At 41.6% G+C, this 17,763-nt stretch overlaps 1 gene segment (V, D, J or C); it reads right to left on the bottom strand.

The window, feature by feature from the left end:
• The window catches only part of LOC122814896, a 145,183-nt gene that overhangs the window by 68,741 nt on the left and 58,679 nt on the right, over positions 1-17,763 (bottom strand). The window contains 1 exon segment of the C gene segment in view: positions 3,060-3,350. Coding sequence covers positions 3,060-3,350 — 291 coding nt within the window.

A 17,763-nucleotide genomic window follows, 5' to 3' on the forward strand; every position in this document is an offset into this window, starting at 1 on the left:
AGAAGCAAGGATTCCTATCATACCTTGCCTATGCCTAGAGTTCCTTTGGTGGGCAGAGGCCTGCCACCAAAACAGGGGACTACCATTCACATTACCCCCTGCCACCCAAATCTTAACAACAGACATATCAGACTATGCATGTGGGGCTTACCTGGCAGGGAAGAGCATTCAGGGCAAATGGAACCCAAGTCAAATGTACCTGCACATAAATCAAAAGGAAATGTTAGCTGTATAGAATGCTCTGACAGCCTTCAAGGACCACATTCTTCCAGGACAACTAATGGTAAACATGGACAACACCACTGTTATGTGGTACATAAACAAGCAGGGGGTTACACATTCTTACCCCCTCTGCAGACTAGCCATGGCATTGTGTAACACAGCATTGAGCTACCAAGTGAATCTACAAGCTCAATTCCTGCCAGGAAAACTAAATACACTGGCAGATGGTCTAAGCAGAAACTTCATGGACCCAAACAAGTGGAAACTGGAACCAAGGATTTTCAACATGTTGACAAGTAAATGAGGAAGCCAAGATATAAACCTGTTTGCCTCCCCCCCCGAACCATCAACTGGACAAATTTTGCACAAGGATTCCCCACAAGCTAGCTTGGAAAGTGGATGCTCTATCCTTCAGCTGGAAAAACCTATCAGTTTATGCCTTTCCTCCTCTGACTCTGCTCTCCAAGGTACTACTAAAGATCTAACAGGACAAGCCAAGGATGATTTTAACTGCACCAGACTGGCCTCACCAACACCGGTACCCACTCTTGCGAAGTGTGCCATGCTTGGCTCCATAGCACCTGCCTCAGACTCCTTCCCTGTTGTCTCAGCAGGAGAACCAGATTCTGCACCCTCAGCTGCAAACCCTTTACCTAGCAGCCTGGCTAGTTACCTAATCTCTCCTTTACCATCCCTCAGTAAATCAGTGATGGATATCATTTTAGAGGCAAGCAAGTCTAGTACTAGAAAATTGTATGCTGCAAAATGGAAAATATTCTGTGACTGGAACCAATCTCAAGGAATGAATGCAGCAGTGCCCAATTTATCTCAGATTCTACAATACTTGACTGAGATGCTTCATAAGGGCTTGTCTTTTTTCTGCATCAATATTCATGCCTCAGCCATTTCAGCTCATTATAGCACAGAGCCTCCCCTCTTCTCTCACCAAATGCTCAAGCAGTTCCTCAGAGGGGCCAAAATTGAAGGCCACCCAGGAGAGCTCCAACCCCAGCCTGGGACCTTAACTTTGTATTGGAGAAACTCACTCTTCCTCCTTTTGAGCCAGCTGCTACTGCAGATTTAAAATTTCTTTCTTGGAAAACAGCTTTCATTTTAGCAATCACTTCTGCAAGAAGGGTATCTTAATTTCAGGCCCTTATGGCAGTGGAACCTTTCATCATCTTTCATGTGGACAGGGTGTTCCTCAGAACCAATCCCTCCTTCATAACCAAGGTGGTATCCAGTGTGGCTCTTAAGCAGTCCATTCATTTGCCTACCTTCTTTCTTAACACACAGAACAAAGGGGAACGGATACTGCACTCTTTAGATGTGCACAGACAACTTAGATTCTACTTGGATAGGACTAAGCCTCAAAGGAAATATGAACAACTGGTGGCATTTGCTGCAGGGACAGAGGGGAAAGCTATTTCAAAGCAAACCATTTCAAAATGGATAGGCCACTGCATTCATTTCTGCTATAAGCACCATGGAAAACCTATCCCACAGGGCATCAAACCCCATTCAACCAGGGATGCATCTACCTCTACAATCTTTGTCAGGGGTGCCCCTACTAGTGACATCCTAGAAGCTACTACATGGAGTTCTGTACATACTTTCACCAAGCATTATCATTTGCCAATTTTCTTTAAATCCAGAGCTGGTTTTGCCACTGCAGTCTTTCAGGGCCTTATAGCTGGTCCTAATTCTATTTAAATTCCTCCTCCCAACCTTAGCTTTGGAAATCTTCCCAAATGTAATGACTGCAACAGTGAAACACAAAGAATATAGTACAGTTGTGTACACTTACCATAAATGTAGATGTTCGACTGTATTCACTGTTGCAGTCCTGGTTACCCTCCCTCCAGCCCCCTTTCTTCTTTTGGCTATACCTCTGCTCTCACTTACTATGCTCTAAAAGCTTTTTGGTGCATTTGCTTTTTTGTTGGAGTTATATCCTTGTATTTATAGATTTAATTGCTTCCCATTAGGTGGGCACCTGACATCTGGGGCAAGAAAAACTGATGTAATGGCGTCGGCTGCATGTTTTACACCCCTGACTACCTGATGTCATGGAAGAAGGGACAGCAACCAACGCAGGACCGAAGACTTTGATAATCAGGCCGACTAAGGAATACTGCAAGCAGATAACCCAAATGTAATGACTGCAACAGTGAATACACTCGAACATCTACATTTATGGTAAGTGTAAACAACTGTACTTTCTTCATCCACACTCCAGTCCACAATTAGGCTTTGGCTAGCAGTATGTATCATTCAAGCTTTATCCTCTCAACCCCCTCCTCATCATTTACAAGCCACGTCTACCCACCTCCACACTTCTCACTAAATCCTACTCTAGGTTATTTTTTATTTAGATCTACTTCTCTTATATGTTTATACAACCTCCTCCTTCATAAAGTGGTTCCCATTCTTTATTACAAATGTAGTCTTGTAAGTAATTAGCAATATGCATGTATAATGGCAGGTAGTCCAATAACTCCTTGTGTAAAATACTAAATACTAATCACAATACTTTTTTACTCAGAATGTATGACTTTTACATTTATTACTATGTCTTCTACCTCATTTTCAGTTATGCCCAGGCTGTGGCTGAAATGGACCCTGTGTAGTTCAGTCCGCTACCCCGATCAACAAATATATATTCACACAGACATACATGCACACATTCATACATATATACATTGTAACTAAATAAACAAATAAACACTTTTCTGCATAGCTTTAGCTTGTGTATAACATTTCCATAAATCAAATAAATGTTTGCTATATAAGTATTAAAACTTAATTGTAAAACAGTTTAAAAGAGTAAGTATTACCTGGTACAGTGATAACTTTAGAATGATTGCCCACTTTACATTTATAGTTCTTTATGTCCAGGTCACAGGCAGGTACTTCCATTGAAGCATAACTTATGAATGTTATGTTGTCTTTAGTACAAACTGGTTGATATATTTTTACCCCAGTTGTAACTGGACCAGAGGATGCTTCCATTACAATACTGGCTGGGTAGCCTCGAGTCACGACATGGCAACCAATATTTACTATACCTTCTTTCATAGCACTGCAGCATGGTGAAACTGGGAAAACAGATGGGGTTGTATCTGAAACTAGAAAGATGAAGAAATTCTGTGATAAGAATTAAACATTTAGCATATGGAAAGGATTACAGCTCACAACAGGAGTTTCAACAACATAATGACATACCTGTTTTCACTCTCAGCTGCATAAATTGTATTAGAGCATATCCACTTGTATGCATAAGTGTATGAATCAGGGCTGTATTCAGCAGAAGATAACTTAGGCAGCTGCCTACGGCCTAGACCCTGATGCTAGCAAGGAGGCCCAGCTCAGCCATAAAACATAAAAAATTGACCTTGATTATCACTCCATTCGGACACTCAGCAGCTCCAGTCTCTTTTGGCTCACATGCATTTAAGCCTATAAGATTTCATTGAGTTCAAAACACTGCAACCCTTTTTACCTGCTTACTTTTACTTACTTTGGTTCCTGAATGAGAAGATGAAAGATTTTCCGATAAAGTAAATAATGTAAGTTTCATTTTTTTTTTTTACAGAAAATACATAAAACGTCTGTAGTTTATTTGCTAACCAAGTTCCAGGAGCACTGTCTGGTTAAGTGACTTGCTCAGAGTCACACAGTAGGCAAATGAAAATAACCAAAACCTGCACTCCTGACTACAGGAAACAGTATATTAAAAGTTTAGGGTGTTAATCCACTGCACTAACTACTACACCATCATTAACTTCTTCATTTTCTGATTAACCACTTGGGATTTCTGATAGTCAATAATGCAAGTCATTAGAGTTTCATAGTTCTTATGGGTTCATATGTTCACAAGTGATTACTAGGCCAATAGACCTAGGATGCCTTTATATAACTAGTTTGAATTTCGAACCACAGTGCACAATGAATGAATACTCAAGATCTGAAACACGAAGATTTATTCAACCAATAAAAGACTTTTATTGGTTGAATAAATCTTCGTGTTTCAGATCTTGAGTATTCATTCATTGTGCACTGTGGTTCGAAATTCAAATTTTCATTTATTTGGTTGAACCTGTGTTGGTTCTGGTGGATTGTCCAATTTTTATATAACTAGTTATATTTTCCCATTTGTAAACAACAGGACAAATTGCACAGGTGCATTTAAGTTGCAGAGCATTTACAAACTTCCTCTATCCAATAGGAGACAGGTACCAGTCCATGAGTAAATTTACAGCCCCCACATCCATTGGTTCAGGTTGCATTTGATAAGGGTCAGGGATGATTCTGCTTCACATGGAAGTGGTACCTGCTCCAGAGTAGGGGTAGTCTCTGAGACTCAAACCTGACCATCCCACCTTGATTTATTTATGTTGAAATCAGGGTTTTGGTCCTTCTATCAAGTATTCCTAATCTTATCAGACTTTCTGATATGCAGCAAGTCCCTCATTACTGGATCAGATGATGTCGTATAAGCCATGCACAGATCACCTCTCAACAGAATGTAGGACACTGAGTATAAAGAAAAGGCTTTAAAGCAGTCTGTGTGTTGCACATGGTTTATGCAATGTACCCTTTTTGTAAGACTCTTCCGTGGGCATTCAAGTTGCTGCATTTGCCTGGTAGAGTACATACTGAAAGGAGCATTGTTCTCAATGATTGTTCCAATGAGGACTGAGTACAGGAAGATAATGAAATATTTGAACCTGTACGCTATACACTTGTTTATGCGATGCACAAAGTAGAATGATTTCCTTATAACAGCAGACACACAATGGTAAAAGGCCAAGTCATTATCACATATATATGTAAGTCCTTAACCACTGGGCCTGCTTTTAGGGTTGTATTGTCTATCTGGTAATTCCCAAGGATGGCCAACTTTCCAAAAGATATTATTATGCATTTTGTTGCATTCAGTTTTAGACCATGGCTCTGGCACCAATTATTAGTTTGCAACAAGCTCTCTTGTAGAATATTAATCTAATATTGGTCAACTAGAGGCCTTGTAACAATTGTATTTACTTACAAAAAGTACATGCCAAAAAGGAAGAGCCACATCACTAAGTCCTGAGAAGCTCCACCAGTGACTGACCTTTTTTGGAGGTAGAATTCCCTATCCTAGCTTCTGTGTCGTATTTGTGAGCCACATGGCTATTTAGTGGGTAACATAGGGATTTACTCCTTGTTTTTTGAGTTTGCTAACAATGCCTGAATGGGAAATTATGTTAAATGCTTTGGCAAGGTCATGAAAGGGAGTCTGTATCATTTTGCTATCATCCATACCTTTAGAGACTTTGTCAAAAAAGTCCACTGAACTGAGTAGGTCCAATCTGTCACTGATGAATCCAAACTGCATTGGATCCAGTGTCTGAAAATTGCATGCCTTTATTTATATCCATGATAATTCTTAAGATGATCATCCACATGAGTCCAGTCAGACTTATTGGTCTGAAATTACCTAGGTCAGTAGACATCCCATTCTTTTGCAGAGGATAACTGCTGCAGTCTTTCATTTGCTAGGCATGAAGTCAGTTTGGAGACTAAGCTTATACACTGATCTTAGAAGACCTGATAGGTCATGTTTCATGTTGTTTAGTAGGTACCTCATGGCATTAACATGGCCCAAATATTTTTTTTCACCTTGGAGAGCAGATTGAGGATATCCTTGCTAATGATAGTTGAAGGCCTGGGTGTTATGGTTGAAGGTATCTCTTGAGAGGTGTCAGTAAAGGGGAGGGATAAAACTAAAGCTAAATTTATTGGCCAGTAGATCTGCTGTATTCTCTGGCTCCATATTTGTGGTTCTATTTACAATTAGTTTAGCACACTGTTGTGTATTACCTTTGAGGTTGTGGACTTAGCTGAATAAGGCCTTGTAGTTGGCCTTTGCCTGCCAGGCTAACGTTACCTCAGATTTGACATTGGTAGACTTCATAAGACTCACAAGTTGTTTATTTAGTTTGATGAGGGGTTGCCTGTCTTGCTGGACATTGAACATTTTAGTTTGGCCACTGTTTTCTATTTATGTATTTGTTTATCAATTTATTTATTCATTTCTGTTTATTGACTGGGAAACTTCATCTAGCAAAAAAGAAAAAAGAAAAAAAAGAAAGAAATAACTCTTTGATGGTGGGCCAAGGAGAAAAGCTCTATACAAAATTTTACACTGACATGCATTACTACAAAGAATAAAAGATGCACAGGGTAACAATTACAGCACACAGACTTAGGACTAAACAAAAAACTTTCAACAAAGTACGCAGACATAAATCTAATCATTACATTGGCTTACAGTGGATAAATATAAGCTACATTACAATACAGTAGTATATATTTGTCAATAGTAAAGCTGAGGCAGAAAGTGGGAAGGTAGTGCAGATAGATATGGTTAAATGGGTTCCCTATTATTTCATGAAATGGCCACGTTGTCCAACAGCATTTAATCAGAAATGTCATTCTTTGAACCGTTATGACTGAGATCGTAGGGATCAGGAAATTTGCCTGTGGAGAGTTTCGATGAATGGCATTTCCAATGAAATTCTGTTTGACAATGTGGCTATTTGATGAAATGATACAGACCCAGTTAAATGAGGAAGGGGGTATAGGAGTTTATTAGTACCTGGCTTACAGTGGATAAATATAAGCTACATTACAATACAGTAGTATATTTGTCATTTAAACTCTTTCTGCACTTGCTTTTAGTCCTTTTTAATTTAATTGCATTTTTAAACTGTGTTTGGTCTGATATTGCTACATACTCAAGTGTGCTAGCTTGCACTGCATGTGAATTTTTTTTACTACTGTTTTGCTACTTTTCTGTAAAAAAAAAAAAAAAAAACCTGTAAGCCTGTTTCCTACCTTTTCTGTAATTAGTGTTCCACATACAGATTTGCTGTATCCAGGACTGTATGTAAGCTTCTGAGCCCCCCAAACCTTTGTGTGTTGGAGGGAAACCTTCTAGCTTATCAGTGGGGGTGGTAAGCACTAGGTAACCTGTCTACCACATAAGGAGTGGTTCTGGCCCAGAAATTGTACTTATTGGCCATTTGGGAAATCTCTTCCATCTCTCTCAATTCTGATTTGAAAGCCTACATTTGCACTTGTTTCTGTCCTGTAACTGGTCTAGTGCAGATAAAGATTCTTAGTTTTAGCATTTAAATTTGCTTATTCATGCTCAGCACTTGTTCAGAACTTGTAAGCACTAAATAAGCTACTAATTACTATAGCACTCAATCTTCCTCATTACCTAGTGGAAAACAGTTTTTGTACTTACTTTTCTCACTTGCTTAGACAAAAAAAAAACAGCTCTTGTACTCACTTTCCTCACTTATCTAGAGGAAAATAGTTTTTTATTCAGGCATATCCAAGGGTCAGCTCCCAGTGTTCTCTCCTGTCTATCTGATGAATCTGGGCATCTTGAGGCAATGTAGAAATTGCCTCATGTCAACAGACAACCCTCTCCTCCTACCACCCAACACTACAACCTGTGAGAGATGCACTTATCTAGCCAAACTGGAGGAAAGCTCTCTCCAACCAAGACTGAACTTGGCAGTCATGAGGAGATGGTAAACATTTGCACCACACCATACTCATCACATAGTCTCACTAAATATACATCACCAAAATCCACAGATCGTAACACAAAAACATTCTCAGAGGGTTTCAATAATAATCTGTCAAAGCAACAGAGACCTCCAAAGCAGAAACGCAAATAACCTCCATCCCCCAACACAACCCAAATGACACATAGCCCACAGACTCAGTGTGCCACTCAACCACAGCCAATAACGCAAAACAACTTACCCAACACACTAGTCATAGGTGACTCTATAGTCAGGCACACTGATGTCCCAATCACCAGGCTAAACAAGGAGAAGGTTACTGTCAGCTGCCTGTCAGTTGCCAGGAACCGCCACATTACCCACGCACTCAGGTCACTCCACAACAAGTACAAATATGACTCTGTCATTGTCCATGTTGGTGTGAATGACCTGAGATGTATCTCCCTGGACTACATGAAAAGAGACATGGAAGAGCTCTTTGATCTTGTAGCCCAGGCAGGTATGACCCTAGCCCTTAGTAGCATTCTGCCATTGCCCAGAATGATACCACAGTACAAGGACAAAATGATTGACTTCAACAATTGGCTAAGCTTCTGGTGTCACTCTAAGGGGATCCAGTATCTGTCTGCTGGGGATGACATGGTCGACAGATCACGATGCTTTGTCACAGATGGCCTGCACCTGTCGCCCCTGGGATTCCAGATACTGGCTAAGGATCTTGCTGCCCCAATGGTGCCTTTTTTATGAAAGGTTCATATAAGAAATTCACCACCATAACAGGAACAGGCAAGCAAAAACTGAGGGTAATGCTACTCAATGCTAAAAGTCTAAATCTCAAAATGCACTCACTCGAGGCACTTCTTAAAATGGAGAACATTGATATCTGTGCAGTGACTGAGACCTGGTTCAAGGCTCCAGAGAGCACCCCTGCACTACCAGGCTATAACTCATCCCACACTTTTCGGCCATGTAACCTGGACCGAAACACAAAAGGTGGAGATGTGTCCATATTCATTAAGGATATCCACACCTCCAGACTGGTTGCTCAGCATAATGGATCCGAGGTTATCCAAGTGCAACTAACTCTGGGCAAAACTGCATTCCAAATTGTAACTTGATACAGATCCCCCACCATGCTCCAGGATTCCCACTCCTCTTTTCTTGATGTACTGGAAAATATTAGGGTTCAACCAAACACACTAATAATGGGTGACTTCAACTACCCCACCATTAACTGGGAAAACTACTTGTGTACTAACTCCTTAGCTCAACACTTTTTGGAATTCATAAACTCCAATGCCCTGGATCAGCTTATCCACACCCCCACCAGGGGCAACAATATCCTAGACCTAGTCATTACCAACACGAGCGACTGGTGTTCCACACCTGAAGTCACCTCTTCATTGGTCCAATCCGACCATAAGCTAATCACCCTTGATATACACATCCCACCCCCCACCCCCCATTAAGGAAACCACTGTAAAAGATTTCTCCAAAGCCAACTTCATGCTTCTTAAGACAGAAGTGGTGAACTTCATGACACCCATGCAGATGGACAATACAGTTACAACTGCTGAATCCTACACAAATGTACTCTATAAGCACTTACACGAGTGCATGGATCGTGCTATCCCAAAAAGAACCAAGACATTATCCTCCAAAAAAAGAAAGCCAATCTGGTGGTCCCCTGCCATAAACAAACTGTACAACAGAAGGAAGAAACTGTTGCAAAAGAGAGTAAAATCCCATGAGTGGAGGAGCTCCCTGGTCAGCCTCAGTAAGAAGCTGAGATCCCTTATAAGATCCTCCAAAGCTAGCTATGAAAACAAAATCGCCACTAATTCCAAAGACAACCACAAAGCATTCTATAGCTATGTCAAGAATCTCGATGGCAACACCCAGATCTGCTCTGAGTTACAGCACAAAGGCAAGAAAATTACAGAACCAACTGATATTGCCAACATCCTGGCAGATAGGTTCAGTGCTAACTTGACCCCCTCTCACTCCCTAAAGGGCCCATATCTATACAGGAAGAATGCAAAGTCCCTGTAATCACAACTACACAGGTAAAAGCTGCACTCTCTAAAGCCAAAAACACAGCATCCATGGGACCGGACAACATCCTAGGCTGCGTTTTGCATGAACTTCAGAATGAACTGGCTCTCCACTTAAGCACCATGTTTAATAGTAGCCTTGCATCAGGCTTTGTGCCCATTGAATGGTGCACAGCAACAGTTATCCCACTCCACAAAGGGGGAGCCACCACTGATCCCAGGAACTATCAACCTATTATCCTGATGAGCATGGTCTGCAGGGCCATGGAACATATCATCATGGAACTCATAAACAAAGACATTGATAACCTCCAAACTCTGGATCCCACCCAGTTTGGGTTTGTGAAAGGAAGATCATGCCTCCTGAACCTGATCGACTTCTTTGAGGCAATCACCAAAGCCATAGATTAGGTAAGGTGGTTCGCACAGCCTATCTTGACCTCACCAAGGCTTTCGACACCATCCTCCATTCTGGAATTATAGCTAAACTCACTAAACTACATCACAAGATGGGTTGCCAGCTGTCTCACTGACAGAACCCACACTGTAAAAGTTGCAGACTCCAAATCTGACCTCAAAGCAGTGACAAGTGGACTACGACAGGGTTCTTTCCTGGGACCTCTCCTGTTTGGTATCTACTTCTGTGAAGTACAGGCTAACACAGAAGGCCTCTGGCTAACGAAGTTCGCAGATGACTGCAAACTAGGAGCCATAGTCAAGTCCCTAAATGATGTGGACATCTTAAATAAGGGCCTCGCTGAGACAGATGCCTGGTGTCAGAGCCATAGCCTCAAGCTCAATGCCAAAAAGTGCAGTGTCATCCCCTTTGGTAAAAACTCTGTACCCATGAACTACCACATAGGCAGCAATCTACTTAACACCAAATGCATGATAAGAGACCTTGGGAACCAGGTGGACAGTAGTCTCTCCTTTGATAGTCACATCGCCACAGTAGTCAGGAAGTCCTTCTACATGGCACACCTCATCATAAAATGGTTCTCATCCAGGAAAAAAGAGGTCATTGTTCCCCTCTACTCGACCCTCATTAGACCCATTATAGAGTACAATGCCCCTTTTGGAATGTACCTTACAAGACATCTGCAGCAGCTAGAAAGGCCACAGAAGAACCTCAGAAAGAGGATTACTGGCCACAAATAAATACCCTACACTGACCGCCTCAAAAAACTCCAGCTTTACTCCATAGCATATCGCCTACTTCGAGGTGATCTCTGCCTAACATATAAAGCTATGTTAAACCCAGAGCTGTTGGACATGCTACACCTAAAGAAATCCCAATCCCTCCGAGCTACATGCTCTAGGGACCTAAACCTTGTCACCACAATAAACAGGACATGCTGGCGGGATAGAGTCCTGTCCCAGAGACTTCCCATATTCTGGAACAGGTTACCCATCTATGTCAAGCAAAGTCCTTCATTAGAACTCTTCAGGAAAAATCTTGATGAGTGGGTGGGAAATAGGAAATACACCCCGGGGATCACTTGTCTCTGCTCAACAGTGGCACAGGAAAATAACTTTCTTGGGTGGTGTAAGCCAGGGAACTTTGTTGGCTAGGCTTACGTAGGCCCTACCTATGAACCTATAAACTTTCAAGAGTAGGTTATGATATAAGACAGACTTCTGTTTCAAAACAGAATGAAAGTTAGGAGGCAGGAAATTGCATATAGTAGCATTTGGATACAGTAAAATAGGAAGTAGCAAGTAGTAAATTAGATAGCAAGTTTTGATGCTTATAGCTAAAATATTAGCCTGGGGTTGAGCAGGATCATAGCCATGAATTAATTAAGTGCTTTTTAAGTTGATTTTTGAAAACTTCTAGTTTTCCAATTTTCTTTAAGTGAAAGGTAGAGAGCTCCAAAGTTTAGAAACATAGGAGTAGATTGAGTCTCAAGAAGCATTATTAGAGTTGGTAGTATAGGTAATTTATTTTGATTTTATTTAGTCTTTGTTGATGAGGTTGGTCTCACTAGGCTAGTAGCCTCTTTTCAGGGGAAACCAGATGTGGTATTTATAACAGAGAAAATTTGTCCAAGATATTGATGCACTTCTGTTCTTTTCGATAGGTGGCGTGATGTCTTTTACATCCATCTGAGTGACCATCAACTCAGGAGATGGTTCCTTAGTTTACCATCTTATCTAAAGGACCACACACTCAGGAGTGCAGTAGCCCCTTATGCTGCCTTACACTGTCTGCAGTCCATCTACCTGATGTGCACAGCCTTCTGCACCAAAGCCAAGTATGTCACCTATTGTGCCACTGCCAGTGCAATGTTGTGATGTTGGACAGTTTTCTAGTTCATATGTTAGGTCATGGTCAGTATATAGTTGTAAGGAGGCACAACGCGATAGGAGCTAAAGCCAATATAGTTGTTTAAAGGAAATGCAGTGGTCACTTTTTGTAAGAAGATTTGTGACAAGTCTCACAATCTTATTCTAACAGTTGCCTAGTTTTACTTTTTGGTGCTGTGAAGGTTATACAGGATGGGGGAGCATAAAGGATGGATAGCAGTAAGTAGGCTGATGCAATGTTTTTTTTTCTAGTGCTGTCAGTGAGATGGTGTTTCTGTACAATAAACCAAGTTTCTGGTGCACATTTTTAAAAGATTTGAAATCAGAATTTAGATTTCTTCTACTGTGACTCCCAGTAACTTTGATTCTTTGTTCAGAAATGCTTGTCAGTGCAACACCTGTTGTTTTCATAACTGTTCAAGTGAATTAGAGTCATCTGGCCATAGCTCACAAAACCAAGAATCAGGGACAAATCCACAAATAATCAGGAACAATCAGGGACACTTTTTAAATATTATTAATGTTAACAAGTTGACAGAATAAGAGAATTTGAATTGGTATATATTTGTGCTGTGAAAGAAGTCTACTACTATAATTATTTTCATTATTTATAAAATGTTTTCCCAAAGTCAACAGTTTAACATAAGGAGGGGTGAGGAGGGGAAGAACAAATTTTTGAGTCAAAATAAGGGCTGTCCTAGAAAACTGGGAACAGTTCACAGGTCTGTCTGACTGTTCAAACTCTCAGCTGTAAATTAACTGCTTCATGTAGTCAAAAGAACACGGTTTGAATCCTTTCACCTCCATTTGCCTACTGTGTCTCTCAAACAGTACCCCAGGGTACTCCTGAAATCCAACACTTTGTCAAGTGGGTTTACCTGGATACAAATAAAAGCAAACCAATATTTAAAATCTGCCCCTTTTGGGTCTTTGTTCTTCCATTATTTTTGGCTTTGTCCAAATTTTATTTAGTTTCCTGGGTTCTTGTTGGTATTGGTGTGGCTTATTGTGCCCCATATTCATGCCAGGTCTAGCAGCCACCCTCCTACCCCCTCCAGACTCCAAAATTGCTGGGGCCATTCATGGATCTGTAGGGATTCTGCAAGCTCAGCTGCCTGTATTTCCATCTGTTAACATCTGAGAGCAACTTCTCCTCTTTGGACCACACCTCCCCTTATAGAGCACTATCAACAAACACCCTCCCTTCCTTCCAGGATAGGCACACCCATCCCTCATTCCCTATCACTCCATCAGTTGGCTGAACCATTAATTCAATGCAGATCAGCTGGGCCATAGTCTAGGCTTTAACCTTCTATGTCACTAATCTGGCTTTCTATAGAAATCTTCAGCAAAGAAGTAAAGATGTCTTTTTGTCTGTTTCTTGTAAAATGTGTGGCATGTTAGCAAATTGTTGTGGATTGCAGCCATCAAACAATGACAGGCATGAGACTTTCAGACTTTGTATCCTTCAAAAATGCTAGCTAATACAAAGCTTGTTATTCTACCAGCCTTCTAAGTATATAACAGAAATATTTAAAATGCATTCCTGATTTTTGGTCTTTGCCTCCAATTCCTGAACTACTAAGTTGAGAGGGCAGTTGAGGGGAGTTGTAGTGCATTACACTTTATGGTTCTGACAGCAGCCAGTTATGATATATTTCTTACCCATTACCTATAAATTTACTCATTCACATGATCTTATACAGATATCTGATGTGTAGTGTAGTCCATGTGTATGTATGTGTGTGTGTGCGTGTGTGCGTGTGTGCGTGTGTGTGTGTGTGTGTGTGTGTGTGTGTGTGTGTGTGTGTGTGTGTGTGTGTACAGTGGACATAGTTCTCAACTGTCTCTTATTTTTATCCTAATATCTGTGGTCTGTTGTTCATATAATTTGTATCTTTCTAGAAAAGTTCTATGGACTGTAGTCACTAAATAATGACAAATATATGAGTTCCAGGTAACATACCCTTCAGAAATTGCTTAATAACACAAAACTTGTTATACCAACAAATTTCTAATTATACTGGCCAAGGCTCTTGCCACCTCTATAGTGCCTTTTGTAGGTGGTGTTCCAAAGACCAAATTACCACCATAACAGCTACAAACAAATGTAATCTGAGGGTCATGCTGCTGAAAGTTAGAAGTCTAAATCTAAAAATGCACTCACGTGAAGTACTCCTAAAAATGGAGAACATTGACATTTATGCTGTAACAGACACCTAGTTCAAGGCAGCAGAAAGCACCCCTGCACTACCAGGCTACAACTCACTCCACACCTTTTGGCCCCAGAACTTAAACCAAAGTTCCAAAGGAGGTGGTGTTTCCATATTCATAAAGGATGCACACACCTCCAGACAGGTAGCCCAACATAACGCATCTGACATACTTCAGGTGCAGCTAACATTGGGTAAGACAGCAATTCAGGTCGTAGCCTGCTGTAGGTCCCCAACCATGTCCAAGATGCACACTCCATGTTCCTAAGCACCCTGGAGAATATTAGGATCCAACCTAACACTCTCATGATTGGCAACTTCAACTAACCCCTCCATTAACTGCGAAAACTGCTCACGTACCAATACACTTGCCCAACGTTTCCTGGAATTCATTAATTCCAATGTCCTGGACTAGCTTGTTCTTACCCCTATTAGAGGTAGCAACATCCTTGATCTGGTCATTACTAACATGGGCAACCATTGCTCTACACCAATAGTCAGCTCCTCCCTGGTTAGATCTGACCACAAACTAATCACCTTGGAAATCCACCCCCCCCACCCCCGCAAAAGTAACCACCATGAAAAACTTCTCCAACGCTAACTTTGGGATCCTAAAAACAGAGGTGGCTAACTTCATGACACCCATGCAAATGGAAAAAAGTTGCATGACCGCTGAATTATACACCAAGGCACTGTATGAACACTTACACAAATGCATGGATCTTGCCATACCCAATAGAATCAAGATGCTCTCCTCTAAAAAAAGGAAGCCAATCTGGTGGCCCCCTGCCATAAACAAACTCTACAGCAGAAAGAGGAAACTGATGCGGAATAAGGTGAAGTCCCAAGACTGGAAAAACTCCCTTATCAGCCTCAACAAAAAGTTGAGATCCCTCATCAAATCCTCTAAAGCTAGCTATGAAAACAGAATTGCAGCAGATAGTAAAGACAACCACAAGGCCTTCTATAGTTATGTAAAGAATCTCCACAGCAATGCCCAAATTTTCTCTGAGTTACTGCACAATGGTACCTCCTATACCAAGCCAACAGATATTGTCAATATACTGGTTGACCGATTCAGTGCTAACTTTACCCCTCCCCCCCAAAGGACCAATCACAATACCAGTAGATTGCCAGGCACCCAGTATTACTGCTGCACAGGTTAAAACAGCACTGTCAAAGGCCAAGAATACAGCCCCTATGGGACCTGACAATATGCCTGGCTGTGTTCTACATGAACTACAGAGTGAACTGGCACCTCACCTGTGTGCCCTGTTCAATCACAACCTCACCTCAGGTTTTGCCCTACCGAATGGCACACTGCTGAAGTCATCCCTCTCCACAAAGGAGGAGTGACTACAGACCCTGGGAACTATTGTCCCATTAGCCTGATGAGTCTAGTATGCAAAGCTATGGAACGCATCATCATGGACCTAATAAACAAGGATATAGGGAATCTCCAAACTCTGGATCCCACACAGCTTGGTTTTGTGAAGGGTAGATCATGCCTGCTCAACTTGGTCGACTTCTTTGAGTCAGTCACCAGAGCTGTGGATGATAGCAAGGTGGTTCATATAGCCTATCTTGATCTGGCCAAGGCTTTTGATACCATTCCCCACTCAGGTATCATAGAAAAACTCACTAAGCTTGGCATCAACCCCTATATCACTAGATGGATTGCAACTGGCTCACAGATAGAACCCACAATGTGAAAGTAGCTGACTCCAAGTCAGACTGCCGACTAGTCATGAGTGTAGTCCCACAGGCTTTGGTCCTGGGTCCTCTCCTGTTTGGTATCTACTTCTCTGATGTCCAGGCCAACACGAAGGGACTCTGGCTGACAAAGTTCACTGACGATTGCAAGTTGGGAGCTATTATTAACTCCCCAAGTGATGTTAACATCCTACAGAAAGGCCTCACTGAGACCAACAACTGGTGTCAGAACCATGGCCTTAAGCTCAATGCCAAAAAATGTGTCATCCCCCTTGGGAAAAGCTCAGTTCCCTTGAATTACCATATTGATGGTAGTCCACTGAATACAGAAAGCATTATAAGAGATCTGGGAACACAGGTTGACAGCAACCTCTCTTTTGACCACCACATTGCCACTGTGGTCAGAAAGTCTTTCTATGTGGCACATCTCATTACTAAGGGTTTTGCATCCAGGAAGAAAGAGGTCATTGTCTCCCTCTACTCTTCCCTTATTAGGCCAATCATTGAGTAAAATGCCCCATTTGGCATGTACCTCACTAGACACCTGCAACAACTGGAGAGGCCACAAAAATACCTCACAAAGAGGATCCTAGGCCTTAAACATTTATCCTGTATGGACAGACTCAAAAAACTCCAACTATTCTCTGTCTCATATCATCTACTTAGAGGCAATCTCTGCTTGACTTACAAAGCAATGTCTGACCCAACTCTGTTAGAAATGCTACATCTAAAGAAATCCTAATCCCTCCGCACCACATGCTGCAGAGACCTCAACCTCATTACCACAATCAACAGAACATGCTGGAGGAACAGGTTCATAACCCAGAGACTGACCATGCTATGGAATAGGCTTCCCATACATGTCAAGCAGAGTACCTCACTGGCCCTCTTCTAGCGAAATATTGATAAGTGGATGGGAAATAGAAAATTCACCCTGGGGATCACTCCAGTGGCTCTACTCAACAGATGGACTGGGAACTAAGGTCAGGTGGCATGATGCCAGGGTAACCCTATAGGCTAGGCTTGTAAAGGCTCCAGGGCCATTAGCCTAGTACACACCTATGAAGTTATAAACCTAAAAATTATGTAAGAACAATGTTCAAAATCTGTTCCTGATTCTGGGTCTTTCTCCCTGACTTTTGGCTAAGAGATTGGTAAGGCATTGGGGCACAATGGGTTTCACTGTATGGTTTCCATAGTAGTAAAATGAAATGTACTTCTAGGTCATTATTCCAGTGGTGACTAGTGACTTAAAAGCAAAGGTGTGTGTGTGTGTGTGTGTGTGTGTGTGTGTGTGTGTGTGTGTGTGTGTGTGTGTGTTCGGGGCAGATTGCAAGAAGCAACTGAATAACTAGGCCTAACTGGAATGAGGTGGCACTGTGGTACAGCATGTCAATGACCATTACATATAATCAAACAACAAATGTGGTCATTCACTTTTGTCCACAGACTGCCACAGTATATGCCTACCCATCATTGCCATTTTACTAACTGTACACATCAGATGTCTGACTTGCAGTCAACAAGTTCAGCCTTGGTCGAAAAGGAGCCCCTAGACAAAAGATTTCATGGACCCTCCTGATGCACATCAGTGTCTACTGTGCTTCCTCGGTGACGCTGTGATGTTTTACTGTCATCCTGGTCCAACGCCTTCCAGACAAATTACTT

The sequence above is a fragment of the Protopterus annectens genome, chromosome 11.part0 (genome assembly GCF_019279795.1).
Source record: "Protopterus annectens isolate FY-2018-M chromosome 11.part0, PAN1.0, whole genome shotgun sequence".
In the NCBI taxonomy this organism is placed as follows: domain Eukaryota; kingdom Metazoa; phylum Chordata; order Ceratodontiformes; family Protopteridae; genus Protopterus; species Protopterus annectens.